The sequence below is a fragment of the Ornithorhynchus anatinus genome, chromosome 14, assembly GCF_004115215.2.
Source record: "Ornithorhynchus anatinus isolate Pmale09 chromosome 14, mOrnAna1.pri.v4, whole genome shotgun sequence".
Lineage (NCBI taxonomy): Eukaryota > Metazoa > Chordata > Mammalia > Monotremata > Ornithorhynchidae > Ornithorhynchus > Ornithorhynchus anatinus.
In genome coordinates this window covers 1,240,663-1,261,991 of record NC_041741.1, presented here as the reverse complement: position 1 = coordinate 1,261,991, position 21,329 = coordinate 1,240,663, and the positions used below count along the sequence as shown (strand labels likewise).

General features: G+C 46.7%; 1 protein-coding gene across 5 annotated transcripts in view; it reads left to right on the top strand.

The window, feature by feature from the left end:
- LRRC9 (leucine rich repeat containing 9) overlaps window positions 1-13,484 on the top strand; it is a 51,573-nt gene extending 38,089 nt beyond the window's left edge. For 3 of the 5 annotated variants that reach the window (XM_029079310.2, XM_039914091.1, XM_029079313.2), the window contains 8 exons: window positions 405-544; window positions 2,765-2,901; window positions 3,610-3,827; window positions 4,395-4,463; window positions 7,496-7,621; window positions 10,109-10,280; window positions 11,835-12,009; window positions 13,110-13,484. In XM_029079310.2, coding sequence (XP_028935143.1) covers window positions 405-544; window positions 2,765-2,901; window positions 3,610-3,827; window positions 4,395-4,463; window positions 7,496-7,621; window positions 10,109-10,280; window positions 11,835-12,009; window positions 13,110-13,149 — 1,077 coding nt within the window. In that variant the 3' untranslated portion in view covers window positions 13,150-13,484. The remainder of the gene's footprint in view (window positions 1-404; window positions 545-2,764; window positions 2,902-3,609; window positions 3,828-4,394; window positions 4,464-7,495; window positions 7,622-10,108; window positions 10,281-11,834; window positions 12,010-13,109) is intronic. The other 2 variants (XM_029079311.2, XM_029079312.2) reach the window with 2 other exon arrangements.
- Window positions 13,485-21,329: the final 7,845 nt, after the last annotated feature.

Below are 21,329 nucleotides of genomic sequence, written 5' to 3'. Positions count from 1 at the left end.
TTATATTGATATAAAATTTCAATTTCAAATTTCACTCATCAACACACACACTCGGCTCCCACCCGTTGTCAAGGACCGGTAGAGGTACTCATCAATCCATCGGTGGTATTAATTGATCGCTTTCTGTTTGCAGAGCACTGTACTGGACACTTGAAAGAGCCCGATACAATATTATTGGTAGACACAATACCTGTCCACGAGGAGCTTACGGTCTAAGAGTATATGTGCACATCCCTCTAGACTGTAAGCCTGTCGTAGGCAGGGAATGTTTCTGTTATATTGTTCCACTGTACTCTCCCAAGAGCTTAGCGCAATGTTCCGCACACAGTAAGTGCTCAATAAATGCTACTGACAGACTGACTGACCTTTGGATGAATTCATTTTCCGGCATCTGGTTTTGACAGGTCCTATGCCTCAACTACAATCACATCGAGTCAATAATGCCCAGGCCCAAGTCCCTGAGCCACCTGACGAGCAGGCAGCTACTCAACCAGAAAGTGACCTCGAGCGGTTACGGGCAGCATGGACCTTCTCGAGGAAGCAGGTACCGTTTCTCGGGTGGAGAAATTGAAGAGAGGGCCGGCGTGCCCAGCCCTGGGTCTGCCTCAAGTACGAGAAGCAGCATGGCTCAGTGGAAAGAGCCCACGCTTGGGAGTCAGAGGTCAGGGGTTCGAATCCCAGCTCTGCCACTTGTCAGCTGGGTGACTGTGGGCGAGTCACTTCACTTCTCTGTCCCTCAGTTACCTCATCTGTAAAATGGGAATTAAGACTGTGAGCCTCACGTGGGACGACCTGATTACCCTGTATCTCCCCCAGCGCTTAGAACAGTGCCCTGTGCATAGTAAGCGCTTAACAAATACCAACATTATTATTATTTTTATTATTAAAGAGAAACGGTCCGGGCTGCTTTTCTTCCCAAAGAGGACGGAAGCTGTCAACTACTGGGCCCAAGACTGGCTGAGAGAAAAAGTGTGAGGGAATGCTTCTGGACTGTTGGCTTCCGGGGCTGGTGTTCATTATTATTAATAATAATAATAATAATGGTATTTGTTAAGCACTTACTATGTGCCAAGCACTGTTCTAAGAGCAGAGGTAGATTATAACGTAATCAGGTTGTCCCATGTGAGGCTCACAGTCTCAATCCCCATTATACGGATGAGGTAACCGGGGCACAAAGAAGTTAAGTGGTTTGCCCAAGCTCACACAGCAGACAAGTGGCGGAGCTGGGATTAGAACCCATCTCCTCTGACTCCCAAGCCCGGGCTCTTTCCACGAAGCCACGCTGCTTAATTATTATAATTATTATTATTACTTGGGTTTGTGAGGGGTGGGGAGGAACAGTGGAGCTGTTTAATAATAATAATAATAATGGTGGTATTTGTTAAGCGCTTACTATGTGCAAAGCACTGTTCTAAGCGCTGGGGGGATACAGGGTGATCAGATTGTCCCACCTGAGGCTCACGGTTTTAATCCCCATTTTACAGATGAGGTCACTGAGGCCCGGAGAAGTGAAGTGACTTGCCCAAAGCCACACAGCTGACAAGTAGCGGAGCCGGGATTAGAACCCATGACCCCTGACTTTCAAGCCCGGGCTCTTTCCACTGAGCCACGCTGCTTCTCTAATAATAGTGATAATTATGGTAGCTGTTAAACCCTTACTGTGTGCTAGGCACTGTCCTAAGCACTGGGATGGATGCAAGCAAATTGGATTGGACACAGTCCCTGTCCCACAAGGGGCTCACTGTCTTAATTTTATAGATGAGATAACTGAGGCACAGAGGAGGAAAGAGGGTCGCGCAAGGCCACACAGCAGACAAGCTTCCATCTCCCAGGCCCATGCTCTATCCACTGGGCCACGCTGTGTCCCCTGGAGTTGGGCATTGCTTTAAAAAGCACTACTGTGGCACTCCCTTAGCTATCCTGTCTTGGCTGTTGGCTCTCTCGGGCCCTTCCAGTATGACTGTTTCTGGGGCCCCTCTGTATGTCTCCTCCACCCAGCCCTAGTGACCAGAAAACATGGCGGAGGAGGAATCCAGCCATTCCAGGGCTCTGCAGGGCAGGAAGAAAGGCAACGACAGATTGTGTTTACTTCTGTCCTTCCCCTGGATGCTGGACTCTCTTTCTCCCGACTTCCTCCTCCTCCTCCTTCACCTCTAGCCCATCTGCCTCTCCGTATCTCAGCCTCTAGAGAAGCAGCGTGACCTAATGGTTAGCGCCTGGACCTGGAAGTCAGAAGGACCCGCGTTCTGATCCCGGCTCCGCCACTTGGCCGCTGGGCGACCGTGGGCAAATCTCTGGGCCTCAGTCGCCTCATCTGTCAAATGGGGATTAAGACTGCGAGCCCCATGTGGGACAGGGACTGTGTCCGACCTGGTTCCCCTGTGTCTGCCCCCGCACTTAGAACAGTGCCTGGAACAGAGTAAGCACTTAACAGATATCGCAAAAAAACAAAACCCCAAAAAAACTTCCTTCCATCTCCAGTCCGGCCATCCTGGTCCCGGCCCTCCACGCAGATACCGGCCACTGATTCTGCCGCCTTGCTCTCCAGTGCCCTGAGTGGATGGGGAAGGTGGGGAAGTCTGGGAACAAGCACTTGGAAGTGGGAGGGTGGTGGGCAAGGAAGGGGGCCAGAAATGTACCTAGAACTACTGTGTGAGTTTTTGGGTGAGCGGGTGTGCTTGGGTGGAGGTTAGGGTGGGGAGTGAAACTGTGAATGTGTTTTTATTTGGAATTACAACCACGGGCTCATTCTCGATCATTTCAGGGATACGGGGGTCGGTGAAAATCTGCCTTCAATGATGCAAAACTTAGAAGTTCTTCATTTAGGCTACAACGGGATTAGCAGTTTGACCCAACTGCAGCTTAGCAGGCTTAGGAATTTAAAGTCCCTCTTTCTCCAGGGTAAGTGGGAAACACTCGAGTAACGCGACCGCGTTCTTCTTCACTTGATGTGATCCGCAAACATTTTCTATTGGATAGCAGATGAACGGCCCGGTTTAGCAAAGTTTCTGAGAGTTATCAGAATAGAGGACTCCAAGATCAGAAAGAAGGATAACCGGGGTAAACACTTAGGATAAAGTCAGAATGGCTCTGTGTACCCAACATTGGACCCATGCACGCCGCTGATGAATGTGAAACACATATACACACCGACACACACGCATACATAATTAAACCAGGACTGGACCAGAGTGGTGACCATTTGAAAGGAGAGGAAGGGGGAAATGTTCTGGGGTGCGGAGGGTGCGGGAGGATGAGTAAGCCCTCATTTCCTCTTCTCCCACTCCCTTCTCTGTTGCCTCTGCACTTGGAATATCATTTATTCACCTCTCCGTCAGGCTCACGGCTCGTCTGTCTTGTTGGTAGCAATATGTCTATCAACTCTGAACTGTAGACTCCCAAGCACTTAGAACAGTGCTCTGCACATAGTAAGCGCTCAATAAATACCACCGACTGATCGCAAACCGACCAGGATTTAGCAGAAGACTGAACGGGAGAAGGGAAAGGGAGGGAGGAATCAAGTATCACGCCCGGGTGCGGGATTCAGTTTGCCGCCTCCCATCGCCAGATGCTATAAGATGCAAACGCCGACATTTGATCTTATTTCAGGAAATGAAATCAGCCAAGTTGAAGGACTTGAAGGGCTCCACAAGCTTCAGGAACTGGTCCTGGACCACAACCGCATCAAAGCAATTACTGATACTGCCTTCGCTAAACCAAACTCGCTACTGGTACTCCATCTAGAAGAAAACAGATTGCGCCAATTGACCCATTTACAGCCTTTGATGAAACTGGAGAAACTCTTCCTGGGACACAATAAAATTCAGGTATGAACTGTGATTTATGAAGCTTGTCCATGTGAGCTTTGCTGAGAAACACATTCATATCACAGTACTTTCTATTGCCTAGGACTTGACTAATTCTTGCTGCCTGAAAATGATGTAAGACTATTGGTGCTGATCATTTTTTTAAAAAAATGGTATTTTTGAAGTGCCAGGGCTCTATCCTCTAGGTCACGTCGCGTTCCTGATGGGCCTGGTTGCTGTTTGGGGCCTATGATTTTATGGTTGGGAGAAAAAGAACCGGAATTCCCAAGATCCTTGGCTCCCAGCAGAGCTGGGAATGGTATTCCCAGTGGAACTCCCAGATTGGGTCTCTATCCCCTTCCTTAGATCTCTCTGGACCATTGACTCGGCTTAAAAATGCCAGTCAAGTCCCAGGGAACTCCCGGGGGCTGGGCTACACTTTGTATATTGGCATATGTTGGCATATGTTACTCTATTGTACTTTCTACGTGCTTAGTACGTGTTCCGTACACAGTAAGCGCTCAGTAAATACAAATGAACGAATAGGTCTGCAGTAGCACAGTAACACGCCTGTTGGTTTTTGACCAGGACGTGGCCGAACTGGAAAAACTGGATGGTATCGTGACCCTCAGAGAGCTTTCCATGTGTGGCAATCTGGTGAGTGGGCTGGCAGCTGGGGAAGTTGGGGGGTCGGGGAGGCTGCCTGGGGCCCCTCGTTTCTCTGGCTGCCTGCTGGAATTATTCATCTAGTGGGGTTGGTCAGTCAGTCGTATGTATTGAGCACTTACTGTGTGCAGAGCACTGTACTAAGCACTTGGGAGAGTACACTATAACAGACCCATTCCCTGCCCACGGTGAGATTACGGTCTCGAGGGGAAAACAGACATGAATATAAATAAATCAATCCAGATATGTGCATAAGTGCTGTGGGGCTGGGCAGAGAGATGAATAAAACTGAGCAAGTCAGGGCGACGAAGAAGGGAGTTATCCATTCCAAGTGCTTAGTACAGTGCTCTGCACATAGTAAGCGCTCAATAAATATAATTGTATGAATGAATGAGTTGATGGAAAGGAAAGCACTCGGGAGCACTCAGACACCTAATCTCCTTCAGTCAAATAATGGCTGAATTTCAGAATTTTTGCTTTGTCCTGGAGGATTTATTTTCCACTACGCATGTTGTCGTGCACGTTATTCCCATCTCCATCCTGCTCTGTGATTTTGTTCTAGTAATAGTAAGAACTGTGGTATTGGTTAAGCGCTCACTATACTCCAAGCACTGTAATAATCGTTGGAGTAGATACAAGATAAGCAGGTTGGACCCAATCCCTGTCCCATATGGGGCTCACAGTCCAAGAGGGAGAGCAGTTATTGAATCCCCAGTTTACAGAAGAAGAAACTGAGGCACGGAGAAGTTAAGTGACCTGCCTAAGGTCACACAAGTAGTCAAGAGGCGGAGCCAGGATTAGATGTCTGGTCCGCTGACCCCCAGGCCTGGGCTCTTTCCACTAGGCCATGCTGATTCTGAGCCTTTCCCGTGATGATCCTATGATATAGACCACATATAAACCTCTAGTGACATGTTTCAAGATTTTTCCTAGAAAAGCTGTACTCGAGTTTAACTCTCTCGTAACCAGCGGAGAACCCTTTCTGCTTTCCATCAGGTTCAGGGTCGGCAGTAGTTTTGGAACACCTACTTGACAGACTCTGCTCTTTAAGACAGTTTGGTGTTCCTGGCCAAGAAACTGCCTGTTACTATAATAATAATGTTGGTATTTGTTAAGCGCTTACTATGTGCAGAGCACTGTTCTAAGTGCTGGGGGAGACACGGGGGAATCAGGTTGTCCCACATGGGGCTCACAATCTCAATCCCCATTTTACAGATGAGGTAGCTGAGGCCCAGAGAAGTTAAGTGACTTGCCCACAGTCACCCAGCTCACAAGTGGCAGAGCTGGGATTCGAACTCATGACCTCTGACTCCAAAGCCCATGCTCTTTCCACTGAGCCACGCTGCTTCTCTAGTAAGAGCTGTCCTAGCCAGGCTGGGGTGGGGGATTCCGAGCAATCCTCACAGCCCCTGTAGACATTTCTCAGACCCAGAGGTTTCCTTTCAAATCGAGGGGAGCGAAACCAGTGCTGAACGCTCACATGACCTCAATCGATCGTATTTATTGAGCGCTTACTGGGTGCAGAGCTTTGTACCAAGCCCTTGGGAGGGTATAACAGAGTCGGTAGATCCGTCCCCTGCCCGCAACGAGCTTACGGTTTACGGGGGGAAGCAGTCATGAATATAAATAAATAAAAGATGGTTGTGGACAGAAGTGCTTTGGGGCTGAGGGAGGGGTGAAGAAAGGATGCAAATCAAAGCTTTTATTTATAATAAGGGCTTAGATGGGGAAGGGAATAAACATTCTTCAATATACAGAGCCCAGCTACCGTAAGTAGACAAGCAAACATCCTTGGGTACACGGAGCCAGTTCTAAATGGATGCCGTCACAAGTGTAGTGTGTGGAACAGGGCTTTCCACCAAGAATGCCAGGACATGTCTCAGCAGCATGACTCGGTGGACAAGAAGAGAGACCGAGCGGGAATTCCAACTCCTGACTTTAAAGACTCTGCCTAGGCTGTTGATTGGATTTCATCCCAGTGGGCTCTAGGAAATGTAGGCCCAGACAGCGCGGTCCGGTGGAAAGAGCACGGGCCTAGGGGGTCAGGGAGACTGGGCTCTAATCCCAGATCTGCCACTTGCCTGCTGAGTGACCCTAAGCAAGTCACCTAACCTCTCTGGGCCTGTTTCGTCATCCGTGAAATGGGGATTCAAAACTTGTTCTCCCTGACACTTAGACTGGGAGTCCCACGTGGGACAGGGGCTGGGTCCGATCTGTTTATCTGACATCCACCTCAGCATTTAGTACAGTGCGTGGCACATAGTAAGCACTTAACAAATACCACCTGGCCTCTGGCCCTCTGCCCCACCCACAGTAGGGGTCTGAACATTCCCACAACCAGTCTGCGGACGGGGCACCAGGCTAGGTATAAAAGAAGGAAAATAGGTGATAGCTGCCTTCAAGGAACTTACAATTTAATGAGGGAGACAGCAGGTTTGAATGGACAGTGTTCTAAAGAGAAAAAATGAGAAAATGGATATTGCAAGTGAGTGAACGAATTGCTAACAAATAAACAGATAAATCCATGAGGGGCAAGGTAGTAGGTGGAATGGCACGGGCCTGGGGAGGAGGTGACCCAGAAGGGACATGATCTGGGGAACACGAGGAAAAATAGGAGCAACTGGCCGGAGACGGGTGACTTGAAAGCAGGCCTGTGGGCAGGCTTATGAATTCACATCCTCTTGCCGAAAGATAAATTGTAACCAAGAATTAATGCGGCAAAAAAGAGGACTATCATGAACTTTAAATACAGTATGTGCTCGCTAATCTCCTCGATACATAATACCCTGAAGATTATTGTTTTCTCAGGAAAAAAAGCCCAGCATTTGAGGAGCTGTATTCAGAGGGAGGCTCTTTCCCGCGCAATTGCCGATGCCAGCAGTCAGTTTTTAATTATGTGACTGTGGCCAAATACTATGCTTAGGCCACTCTGTCCCTCTCAAGTTCTCCTGTGTTCCTCCAAAGCTCTCCTTTGAAATGAAAGCAGTATTTTCAGGATGTTTGTCAAGATTTTTCCTCCCTAGGTTTCACTCAGAATGTTCTATCGCCCCGTGCTGGTATCACGGTTGCCTGGCTTACAGGTGATTGATGGAGTTGCCGTGAGTTCAGAGGACAGAGCGAGAGCAGAACTGCATTATTCAGAACAGCAAGTAAAGTCATGGTTTTATCCTCTCCATCCCCCAACCCCCTACCCCGTTGCTAATAGAAATCCATCGGTTTACTAAAATAGAAAGTTTGGTTCCAAACCTGGTGCCAGCCATGCTTAAATGGTTAATGTTTGGGAGCTATTGTAACGATTCATTCATTCAGTTGTATTTATTGAGCACGTACTGTGTGCAGAGCACTGTACTGAGCACTTGGGAGAGTACAATATAACAAAAAACAGACACTTTCCCTGCTCACAATGACCTTATAGTCTAGAGGACGAGCTTATGGTCTTCTTCATGCTTCTCAGTCATGGTTGGAATACTTTCCACTGTGATTTTGGGGATGAGACGGGATCAGGGATTTAGGGGGCTGGGAGGGGACAGTTTTTCAAGAGTGAGAAAGCCAGAAAGGGGCCATTTTGGCTGTTTCCAGCCCTGACAGGAAATGGTTGGGTGTTGTCAGAGACCTGGGATGAGCAAACCCGGGAGTCCCTCTCACACAGCCTGGGCCCACTGCTTAAGGTATAGTGCTAAGTGCTTATTTCAGTGCTCTGCCCACAGAAAGCACTCAATAAATGCCATCGATTGATTGATCACGTGCTCGTGAGATAAAAGTTCCAAGTTAGATTTTTATAAGTTGACCCCATGTCCAAAGACTATCAAAATTTTCTGCACTGGGGATGAAATAGGTTTAATTTGTTCAGTAAACTTGGTTTACTGGTGGTTTTACAGTGTTGAACCTTAGGCAACCAAGTCAGAGAAGACTGCAGCTTGACACTCGGAACTTTACAGCTTCGTATACAAAAAATGAACATTAGACTTTTCCAGCTAAGACAGTGTGTTCTGGAGAGAGCTGGTGGAGAGTCTTAAAGTCAGTGGAGTCTTTACTTGAAGCTAAGGAAGGTGGCCTAGTGGAAATCAATCAATCAATCATATTTACGGAGTACTTACTGCGGGCAGAGTGCTGTACTAAGCGCTTGAGGGGGTACAATATAACAGAGGTGGTAGACACATTCCCTTCCCATAATGAGCTCACAATCTAGAGAGGGAGACAGACATTAATATAAATAAATAAATTACAGATATGTACATAAGCGCTGTGGGGCTAAGGGGGGATGTAGAAGAGAGTGGGAAAAGAGGAACGGAAAGCATCTCGGACATGTGCCTTCAATAAGTTTTTGAAGGTAGAGAGAGTAGTTGTCTGTCGGGTGTGAAGAGAGAGCGTTCCGGGACAGAGGCGGGATGTGGACGGGAGGTCAGCGGTGAGACAGACGAGATCGAGGTACAGGGCGCTAAGTTAGCATTAGAGGACTGAAGGGTGTGGGCTGGGTTTTATTAGGAAAGTACCGAGGTGAGATAGGAGGACGCAAGGTGCTTGAGAGCTTTAATCTGATGACAAGGGGTTTCTGTTAGATGCAGGCGTGGATGGGTTTCTGAGGAGCAGGGAAGCATAGACTGAATGTTTCTGTAGAAAAATGATCTGAGCAGCAGAGTGAAGTATGGATTGGAATAGGGAGAGACAGGAGGCAGGGAGGTCAGCTAGGAGGCTGATAACGGTAATCCAGGTGGGATAGGTTAAGTGTTGGATTAAAGTCGAAGCAGTGTGGATGGAGAGGAGAGGGTGAATTTTAGCAAAGTTGCGAAGGTTGAGCCGACGGGACTGAGGGATAGATGTGGGTTGAATGAGAGAGAGGAGTCAAGGATAACACAAAGGTTACGGGCTTGTGAGATGGAAAGGATGGTGGTGCTGCCTACAGTGACAGGGAAATCATGGGGAGGATAGGGTTTGGGTGGGAAGGTAAGGAGTTCTGTTTTGGACATATTAAATTTGAGGTGCTGGGGGAACATTCAAGTAAAGGGCAGGAGGGAATATGAGACTGAAGAGAGGAAGAGAGAGAGGGGAAAGAGCATGGACCCAGGCGTCAGAGGACCTAAGTTCTAATACTAGCTCCCCTCCTTACCTGCTGTGTAACCTTGGGCAAGTCACTTAACTTTTCTGAGCCTCAGTTCCCTCATCTGCAAAATGGGGATTCAATCCCTCTTCTCCCTCCTTCTTAGAGACCCCCATGTGGGACCCGATGACGTTGTAATTAACCCAGCGCTTAGTACAGCACGTGGCACATAGTAAGTGCTTAACAGATGCTAACGTCGTCATCATTATTACTGGGGAAGGTACAAGTTATTCAGGACGGACGCAGTCCCTTTCCCACAAGGGGCTCCCGTTCTAAGTAGGAAGGAGAACAGGTATTTTTATCCCAGAAGGGCTGAAGCACCCCAAAGGAATGAAGTCAAAGTTTCAGAATTCTGCCCTCCAATGCCTTACACCTGTCTACAACTTTAGGAGCCCTGGGGAAAGACGGGGGGGGGGGGCTGCTCCCCACTGCGGTTCTGACCCATTTCGCACGGTTGAGGTGAAGGGTGACGTGGTCCATCAGCACCGTGGAGGTAAGACTTCATTTTATTTTAACTGCATTTCCTTTCATTCTACAGTCTGTTCTGGTTGGCAGCCCTGTGATGGATGTTGAAGTTCCTGGCCCAGGGAAAGTGGCTCCCATAAAGATAAAAAATGTGGTTCTGCCTGGGGAATTCAATCCTTACCTTGGATCCGACTATACCTTTCCTCACGCGATAGAAGATCTTTTCCCAAATGAGAGCAATAACAGTGAGTGCAAAGGGCCATTGTATTTTGTAGTAATAATAATAATGTTGGTATTTGTTAAGCGCTTACTATGTGCCGAGCACTGGGGTAGACACAGGGGAATCAGGACGTCCCACGTGGGGCTCACAGTCTTAATCCCCATTTTACAGATGAGGTAACTGAGGCACAGAGAAGTTAAGTGACTTGCCCACAGTCACACAGCTGACAAGTGACAGAGCTGGGATTCGAACTCATGACCTCTGACTCCAAAGCCCGTGCTCTTTCCACTGAGCCACGCTGCTTCTCTAGTATCCTCACTTCCGTTTGGGAATGCTAAAGACGGGCAACGTCTGTCAGGGCTGAAAGTTGCCCAGAATCGTGCCAGATATATTGGTCAAATCCTTGCTTTCGAAGGGTTTGGGATTTTGAGAATTCATACTGCTCCTCAATTCCTACTGCTCGTCAGCGTGGCAGAAAGCCCAGAGTGACAGCAAGCAGTTTAACTTGTTTGACCTGTGGAGTGCCTAAGTGCAGACCCACCTGCTCGGCCTTCTCAATCAGTCGATCCGTTTTATTTATTGAGTGCTTACTGTGTGCACAGCACTGTACTAAGCACTTGGCGGAGCACAAATACCATTAAAATTTTTTTAAAAGATGGCCCGGCCTGCTCTTGTCCCGGGGAACGCCGAGAGTGTGGATAATAGAGGACCACGGATAATCCAAAGCCCACCTAGGGTTTACTGGGCACCCACTCTGGCAGGACTCTGTACTAAGCACTCGGGAAATACACTACAGAGTAGTGACATGTTGCCTGTCCACCAGGAGCTTACACTTGTATGGTGAAGCACGTATCTCGTGCTTCTGTTGGACTTTCCAGTGCCTGGCACAGCGTAAGAGCCTAGCAAATACCACAGTTATTATTATTACAGTCTACTATCTCCACTACCTGTAATCTATTTTAATCTCTGTTTCCCTCTTTAGACTGTAAGATCCTTGTGGGCAGGGATTGTGTCTACCTACTCTGTTGTATTTCCCAACTACTTTCCCAAGCACTTAGTAGAGTACTCTGCACACAGTAAGGACTCAAAAAATATTCATTCGTTCAATCGTATTTATTGAGCGCTTACTATGTGCAAAGCACTATACTGAGCACTTGAGAGAGTACAATATAGCAACAGATACATTCCTGCGAACAGTGAGCTCAGAGTCTAGAGGGGGAGACATAAATAAATACCTCTGATTTATTGATTGAGAAAAGGAAACAGCTCCCATTTTTCTCTTTGTCCTCTAAGTGAGAAAGATTTTTAACACCCTCAGAGCCTTTGATTAGGATTTTTTTTTTATTCACAACATTACTAGGACGACAACTTTAATCAATGCAGGAAACAAATTGCATTCACCCAAAAGTGTCCTGAATTTCTCTTTGCATTTAAGTCATTTTGAGAACATCCTGTGGCTCATTTACCAGGCTGAATATCAATAAAGAGGTTTTTAGGCCAAGACTGCATGTGCTTCTCTTCTAAAGATAAATATATTAAATTATTTGAGAGTCCTCGTATTTTGAATTCTGTATTTCAGACAAGAAATCTAAGAACCAAGGAATTGTGTTGAACAACCCTCGGAGCTTCCACGGAGAAATTGCTTTTCGGCAGCTCCGGAGGGGAACGAGCCTCTCTCCACCGTGCGTGTCCCAACAGAACTCCACCTTGAGAACGTCACAGATTTTCCGCAACCTCCGAGATCCCGAGGGGAGGTAAGCCTGTCCCTTTGGCTAACCGGGAGCCCCCTAATTCTTTTGGCCCCACCATTCCTTGACCTCTCCCAAGCACTTAGCACAGTGCCTAGGAGCAACATGACCTAATGGCAAGAGCGCAGATCTGGGAGTCTGAAGAACCTGGGTTCTGGTCCCGGTTCTGCCACTAGTCTGCTCTGTGTGACCCTGCGCAAGTCACTTCACTTCTCTGTGCCTCAGTTACTTCATCTGTAAAATGGGGACTGAGACTGTGAGCCCCACCTGGGACAGGGACTGTGTCCAACCCGATTTGCTTGTATCAACCCCAGCGCTTAGTACAGTGCCTGGCACATAGTTAAGCGCTTAAGAGATATCATCATTATTATTATTATTATTATCATTATTATTATTAACAGACAAATGTAGAAAATTGGAGATCCTGATGCCTCAGAGCAACGGGGACTCTCTGGTTCACAAGGACCAGTATATCAGGGGTTCAAGTCCCAGTTGAGACCGGGAATGGTACTCGGACTCCCGCCTCTTCCCCGGTCCCCCACATCCCCTGCCATCCTGGCCAATCCCAGCCCCGGCCCCATCTTCTCCATCATCCCTGGCGCCAAGTGGCACCCTCCCTCCCAGCCGACCCCATCTTGGCCGCCTCTCACCCCGGTCTTTCTCTCCCTGCGGCCCTCGGTCGCCTCTCAGCAGGGCCTCTCCCAGAAAACTGTCCCCGGCCCGGTGTCTGGCGAAGGACTCAGCCTTTGGTGTCGGGCCCCAGACGGCCACCCCCTCCTCTTGCCCCAGTGCCCGCCACCCCACACCTTTGCCATAATTCACGACCGCAGTCCCTTGTAAAATGGGGATTCAATACCTGATCTCTTTCCTACTGAGACTGTGAGCCCCAGATGAGACAGAGATTGTGTCCAAACTGGTTAACTTTTATCTACGCCAGCATTTGGAACAGTGCTTGATACATAGTAATAACAATAATGATGGCATTTGTTAGCGCTTACTATGTGCCAACCCCTGTTCCAAGCGCTGAAGCGGATAACAAATGCCATCATCATTTTTACTATTATTGTGAGGATGCTCTGTCTTCATAAATCCTTCATTCCCCACAGGTTACCACCCAGCAAGCTTTCCAGACCGAACGGAACATAAATGCCTGCAAAAAAAAGAATAAATGGTTGCAGACCAAAGCATGGTTGATCCGTTTCCGTTTGGCTGCAGAAAAAAAACCAGCAGCCGATGATTTAGATAAAACATATGGATAAGTAAACCATGCCCTGATGTCTCTGGAGCAATTTAGTCGACCTGCATGGGTAACCTCATCATTCCATTCACTACAAACAACCAAAACATCACGGTCCTTAAAAGAATTGTATTCAGTGGTCTCCTAACCTTCCCCGAGACCTGTCGTCATTAATTTTCCCTTAAACAGCAACTACAAAACAGTATCACCAAGATCATCCTCCTAATAAAAACTTAAAAGGAGACACCGACTCCATTTTTATCCTTCATAACCCTAAGGAACTCGAACCGGGGAATTTCCAAATCGACAAAATGGCTAGGCATTCGAAACGACTGATTTACTGAAAAGGGCAGGCTGCCTTTTTATTTACGGAGCCCAGTCATGCTGTCCTTAATAAGCTACAACTGAAGGCAAATATGGGCTTGCTGGAATTACAAATTAAGCTTTGGCAGTCACATTTTTAAAGGGGCCAAGGACGTCTTTCTAATTTCACAGTTGATTGTAGATGCGAAATTGTTTGCCCCCATTAACAATACCTACATTTGGCTAATTGTGTGTGCAATCAGTCATTCATGCTCAGGAGAAAGAGAGGAAGGAGGCTAATTGTACCCACAAGTGGTCAATTGTGTCCATAATGACCTCATTTCACCAATAAATTCAGGCTGAAAAAGTGCATGTCCAACTATGTGGCCTTAAAAAATGGGTCGCTCATATTCCAGTCACAGAGGTTTCTTACACCGCACGGCCTTAGTATCCCTTACGACGCCATCAGACACAGCTTAGAACTTTTAAAATGATCTATCCTGTTATTCTTCCAGCGAGTGTCTATTTTGGATTCTGAAACGCTAGCATTCGGTGCGCTGATGGGAGGCCTTTTCATATAAGTCTGTAAAATGGGGATTAACTGTGAGCCTCACGTGGGACAACCTGATGACCCTGTATCTCCCCCAGCGCTTAGAACGGTGCTCGGCACATAGTAAGCGCTCAACAAATACCAACCTTATTATAAGTCCTCTTCACCCATCCCCTGCCTCACCCAGAACGAACGTCCGTATTTTGTATTAAATCCCCCACTCAGAGTAGCCCTTCTTTGCAGCTGAACGCCTATGGGGGATTCTTCTTTTTCGATAGTGTGTATCTGTGGGAAAACTGATGGACCATTGAAAATGCGCAGACCCTTCAGTAGTGTTTACTGAGCGCTTACTACGTGCAGAGCACTGTCCTGAGCGCTCGGAATGGACAATTCGGCAACGGATGGAGACGATCCCTGCCCATCGACGGGCCGACAGAGGGACAAAAGCAAGACAACTTCATAGCAGTGAATGGAATCGAGGGGACGGACACTTAGCAAAATAAATAGGGTGCTCTTGGTATGAAGAGGGAGCTTGATGAGGCTGGAGGGTTTTCTGGGGTGTCCTTTAGGGAACTTGTTTCCGAAGGGCCTTTTGATGGGAAACAAAGGATGGCGCCGATTCGAAGGTAGCCTGAAGATGTCATTGTTGCCCTTCGGGTTCATTTAGGAGCCCGTTCGGTGGCTCCCGCTGGAGGTGACAGAATGGCAGTTCTCCACTCTGCCCGCTAGGTGGCATCGTTTCCATTCGCCTGCCCGGCCCGGCCGGCCTCCGTTTGGCCTTTATTTTACCCTAAAATACAAATAATAATAATAATAATGTCGGTATTTGTTAAGCGCTTACTATGTGCCGAGCACTGTTTTAAGCGCTGGGGTAGACACAGGGGAATCAGGATGTCCCACGTGGGGCTCACCGTCTTCATCCCCATTTTACAGATGAGGGAACTGAGGCAACAATAATAATGATAATGATAATGTTGGTATTTGTTAAGCGCTTCCCATGTGCCGAGCACTGTTCTAAGCGCTGGGGGAGACACAGGGGAATCAGGTTGTCCCACGTGGGGCTCACCGTCTTCATCCCCAGTTTACAGATGAGGGAACTGAGGCCCAGAGAAGCGAAGGGACTCGCCCGCAGTCACACAGCTGACAAGTGGCCGAGCCGGGATTCGAACTCATGACCTCTGACTCCAAAGCCCGTGCTCTTGCCACTGGGCCACGCTGCATTTGTTAAACGCTTACTACGTGCAAAGCACCGTTCTAAAGCGCTGGGGGATACAAGGTGAGAGTCCGTCAAAGGGCAGGGACTGTCTGTATCTGTTACCGATTTGTAATAATAGTGTTGGTATCTGTTAAGGGCTTACTACGTGCAGAGCACTGTTCTAAGTACATTCCAAGCGCTTAGTACTGCTCTGCACATAGTAAGCGCTCAATAAATGCTATTGAATGAATGAAGAATAATAATGTTGGTATTTGTTAAGCGCTTACTATGTGCAGAGCACTGTTCTAAGCGCTGGGGGAGATACAGGAGCATCAGGTTGTCCCACGTGGGCCTCGGTTACTTCATCTGTAAAATGAGGATTAAGAGCCCGGGCTTGGGAGTCAGAGCTCGTGGGTTCGAATCCCGGCTCCGCCACTTGTCAGCTGTGGGACTGTGGGCAAGTCACTTCACTTCTCTGGGCCTCAGTGACCTCATCTGTAAAATGGGGATTAACTGTGAACCTCACGGGGGACAACCTGATGACCCTGTATCTACCCCAGCGCTTAGAACGGTGCTCTGCACATAGTAAGCGCTTAACAAATGCCAACATTATCATTATTACTATGTGCCAGACGCTGTCCTGAGCACTGGGGTAGATACAAGTTACTCAGGTTGAACACAGTCTATGTCCCAGGTGGGGCTCCCAGTCTTAATCTCCATTTTACAGATGAGGTAACTGAGGCCCACGTCCTTCTGACTTCCAGGCTGGTGCTCTATGCGCCAGGCCACGCCGCTTCTCGTGTCCTTCCATTCCAGCGGCCCGCCCACTCCGAGTGTACTGGAGGCCACAGGGAGAGGGGCGGGGGTAGTCTGGCTGCAGATTTATCCCTTAAATAAGACAAAAAGTAGTAGCAACATTTTAACGGTGTGCCCTTAGCCCTAGAATTCTCTAGGAGGTGGACTTGGAGTGCCGCATGTCTAAAGACCCGGGTGACACGAATAAATGATGGACTTTCTATTATTTTTCAAACATCTCGGCAAAGTAGATATCACCGGTTCGTAAGCGTCCTGAACACTCGTAGACAAGGGTGGCATATGAAGAATGCAAAGAGACTGAGATCTGGGGATCCGCTCCTCCATCTGGGGAGGCACAAGCGCGGGTGGATTCCCAGCTTCCGATCAACCCCTCGCCCTTAAGCCCAGCCAGGTAAGAAGCTGAGGTGATATGTTTGTGGGTGTGAGTGTGAGGAGGCAGGTTGTGTGTGTGCAAGTGTGTGAGGAAGCACGGAGGTGTGTGAGGGCATCCAGGAAGTATATGCTTGGAGAGTAAGAACAAAATAATAAAATTGAGAAATGCGTGTAGAAACGCCAGTTCCGCACACAGAGCTCAATAAAGGTGATTGATTTACTGATTAGGCTAGTGTAACTGATTTGGGGTACACCTCTGAGCGCCACGAGATCCACGCGGGCTCCCCCTAGAAGAAAGAAACCTGCGGGGAAATGTGCCTTTCAAACCCTAGGAGCCCCCCGGCCCCCTTCCCCACTTTAAAGAAAAGCCCCTTCAGAAGCGATGATGAGGGTAGAGTTGATTGGTTTGGTTTCCCCAGCGAAGCGCCACTTGTTGTCGAGAAGCAGTGCGGCCCAGTGTATAGAGCGCAGGCCTGGGAGTCACAGGATCTGGGTTCTAGTCCTGGCTCCATCACTTGTCTGTTGTGTGACCCAGGGCAAGTCACTTTGCTTTGCTGGGCCTCTGTTACCTCATCTGGTAAAATGGGGATTAAGACTGGGAGTCCCAAGTGGAACATGGACTGTGTCCAACCCGATGAGCTGGTAACTACCCCAGCACTTAGTACAGCGCCAGGCACGTAGTAAGCACTTACAAATACCATTAAAAAAATAACGACGACACAGATGTATGCATCACTTTAAAGGGGCCTTGGCCTGTCAATAGAACCCAGATCCCGTGGCCCACCAAACACAGACCTTAGCCTAGTTCTTGGCTCGTTCAGTGGTAAGAATTTACAACCACATTTCTGTTGCGTTTCTTTGAACACCGTGCTCTTGTCCAGCACCCTATTGACGTCGGGCATAGGGCTGATACTGGAGGTCAAGAATGACTGGGCATCTGAGCCCGATCGGGAGCACGTCAGTAGGGGAAGATAAGATGTGGACTGGAGTACTGTAGGGAGTTGGACCGATCAATTCTGGGGGGTGATGTACAGGGGCTCGATCAATGAACGCCACTGAATCGTGTTTACAGAGGTATTAGACCATCTTTGAATTAAGCTGACCAAATTACATTAATTAAAATATAAAGATGACTTCCAAAATAACTGTGATGTTCTGTACACACACATAAAGGCAGAGGATAAATCAGTGTGCCTCAGTAAAATGATCCATTTGCCAAACCGATGAACAGTTTGAGATAGTTGATTAGAAGAAGCCAAGATTTTCCTTCAGAATAATGTGTTTCCTCCCCCGTAAACATCCAATAACTTCCCTGCCTCTGAAAGAAAATTTTCTCTCCTCACCTTACCTTTTCATGAACAATTCATTTCTTTTCATACAAGATTCCATTATGTTCACATGTAGGAATAGAGTTGTTAAACTGGCAGTGGAATGAAAAAAAAAAAGCCAAAGGTGGAAAGGCACGCATTTTGATTTCTTTCCTCACATTTCCAAATTGCAATATTGCAGGAGTTGAGAATATGAATGCACTTTTCAACCAGAAGATGAGGTTTGTTATTGTTTTTTTTTCCCTTAACCCCTTACTTGCAATAAGAGTGGATTAGGGAGAAGGGCCTGCATTTATAATTATATATGTGAATTCAATAAAAAAAAATTGTCCCTGTGTATTAGCTGTCCCATTACATAAGCCTGCTTATACTGGATGAAAATCTTTCAAGCTCTCTGACTAAAATTGTGTGCGTGGCCCTTTCTGGCTTCTGTGCCATTTTCGTTGGTTTTTGTCCATTAAGTGTCATACATTTCACTGAGCATTTAATTTTTTAAAAATGGATGTTACTCTTACTCCCATTATGGATGGCTGCGCTTCTGTGAAATGCTATTTGCATAAAAGGAAGTGAATTATTGATAGCTCGATGTGAGCAGGACCGAGCACACATCTTAGTAGAGGCCTGTTGGTGATCCCTGTGAATCTAACCCACAGCTCATGGCTTGCTTAATGGGATGGAAACTGACAGGTTTTTCTTGTACCTCTGCTATAGAACTCATCGCTACCGAATGACCTCCATGTACTTAGCTACTTTTCTTGTTGATCTTGCTGCCCTTCCCCTCCATTAATGGGAGGATTTCTAAAGGAAAACATGAACTATCCAGCAATTTTTTTTTTTTTTTGCTTCACGGTGTTCTGTAAAACAATAGGACAACGTAGGGCAGACAATTCTTTACAATGGTAATATTAGCTCCCATTTCTAACTTACAAAAGTAATGGGAATAACACTGTTGCAAGCTGGCTATATTACATTTGTGGTTTTAATTAACCTCAGGAGTTTCTCTAGGCATACTTTGACAAAAAGCTAAACGAACTCTACTTATTGGAGGTTGCTTTGACATTTTTGGAGTTTCCAAGCCTTAGTTTGGAAAAAGTCATTTTCACCTCATGATTGTCTGATGATAAGTCATCAAAATCAAAACAGTGAAAGCCAAATAAAAAAAAAAACACCTCAACAACCTGAAATAGTTGAAAATTCCAGAAATAGACATCTAGAGGACATAGCTGAAAGTCTTTCATTCTCTAAAGTTGCCTTTTTCCCCCCTTTAGGCGAAAATATCTGATTTTAGCTACTTCATTTTTGATGATTTAACTTAGCAAGACAGAAGGCTACTGCTTTCAGGAAAAAAAAGTTGCTGCTATAAATGGCAAGATGTGCTGCTAGCCATTTAAAATCAAATGGATGTGATTTTTGCACTGGAATCGGATCCTTTTCATATCACACAGCAACCACGAAAGAGATCTGAAATAATGTGTTTGGTTTATTTCCAAATCTGCGCTTCTGCTCGGAAGCTGCCTCGGCTGCTCGGTGATCTGGACGTGGGTTCCCCGTGTAAGCCCCTTTGATTAGGAGTCTTTTTTTTTAGAGTTGGCGCAAATTCTTCCCAGTCTTTCTTTTTCAAAATAAGGACCTATCCGCATTTCAGACCCTTGGGCTCGGCATTTCTGTCATTTTTTTACAGGTAGCTGTCTTCGCAGTTTGGCCAATTCGTTTTCGTTTTGTTCGCCAGAGACCTCTCTCGCCTGTTGCCAAATATCAGGTCGGAGGCCCGGCTCCAAATCTTATTCCTCAAAAGCTGAGCCAGGGTTTGAAGCGGGCAGGGGGCCCAGTGCCCCACTTCTTTTCCAGGAGGGGCTGAAATTGAACAGACTTGACCCCAGCCTGGTCCTGGAACTGGACGACCGTGAATGAACCCACCCGCGTCCGTGTTTCGCTTTCTACAGTGAAACACCCAGCACCCTGCTTTCCTTTTCTCCCGTCATGGACTGGGAAAGATAAAAAAAGACAAAAACTGAGCACCACTACCAAAAGGCCTTTTACAATAAAATTAGCCCGGCCTTTCAAGGGCCAAAAATCCAAAGACTGTGAAATTCAAAACCTGTGGTTGTCTGTCTTAGGGTTCAGAGTATAGTTGATTTTCTCGACCTTATTTTTGAAACATTATGACCAAAGCTGATGGTGAAAAACCATCTTTACCTATACCGTAGCTTGGCTTGTTTTTGTTCTTTCTTCCCTCACATGTTCTGTTGCTTTTTTTTTTTTAAGGGCTGTCCAATTTGGGGTTTTTTTCCCCTCCATAACATTTCGCAAGGTCTTCTCTAATGCACCCAAAAAAATGTACATCGTAAACATATATCAATAGCATTTTTAAGTTTCCAATTCTTTCTAATACCTTCCCGTCAATTTAGCTGAAAACAGGTATTTGCAAACACCGCTAGCCTAATTTCTTGCGGCCTTTCATTTTTTATGAAGCGTCTCAAAAGAGTTCAATCAACCTTAATGGTGCATTTTTAGTTAAGGAAACAGAATGGAGAGAAGTCAATTTCAGCTCCCTGATGAACAAGTGTCTGCAGAAAGAATAGGCATAAATGGGTTTGGAAAACAGAGAGAGTACAAGCAAAATGCAGTGAGCAGGGCACTCAGGGAAGCCGGATACAATGGCAAGAGTAAAATACTGCAGAGCTTTTTAAGCTCCACACAATTGGAACAATGGACTGGATCCCGCCATCTCTGTTAAACTGTTAGGAGATAGGTGAAAAGCAAGCTGGAATTCTATAGCGGGTGTTGGGAGACAGCAGAATGAAGAGCTTTAAAGCTAAAGGGAATGAATGTGGTCATTCAGGGAGATGGAAATGAAGTCAAAATTGGCATATTTCTCCTGTGAATTTACCCCGTAAAGAATTCTATTCTGTTTTTATATATTAAAGCATCATTAGGAACACAATGGCCATTCTACTACAACTTAACCGGGGTTTTGGAGTTCCAAAAACAGCCAAATCGTCTTCGGTAGAAACGCATACGTGGCCGTTTATGCTTTTAGTTCGTAGCCAAGATTTCCCGCTATTATTTAAGTCTCTCGGAGAACCGTGCCATTATTTAAACACAGTACGTTTTAATGAAAAAATAGAAAATCAGTCCAAACTTTCTGAGCTTCAGGCAAGAGACCAAATTCACAAAGATGAACAAACTGGGGATAATATGATGGTTTAGCATGTCGCCGTAAGCAGTCACGGGCAGCGGCCCAAGCGTCTATTTAAAACAAACCACTGGGCGGTGGGCTGACATTTATTATCGCCTTTATAGTGATACATCAGTTTGGGCTTACGACTGCCTATGGTTCCGGGCGGTTATTTTGTTGTCCACCCTATGTTTTCATTAAATTCACCTAGGTAGCATAATGCAAAGAGCTGACAGGTCCAAAGATAAGTACAGTTCCTATTAATTTGGAGAGTCTGTGCACTCATTACTCTTTAGCCATGAGAGTCAACAGGACAAGGGAATCAGAGAAAGCCATTCCAACTCCAA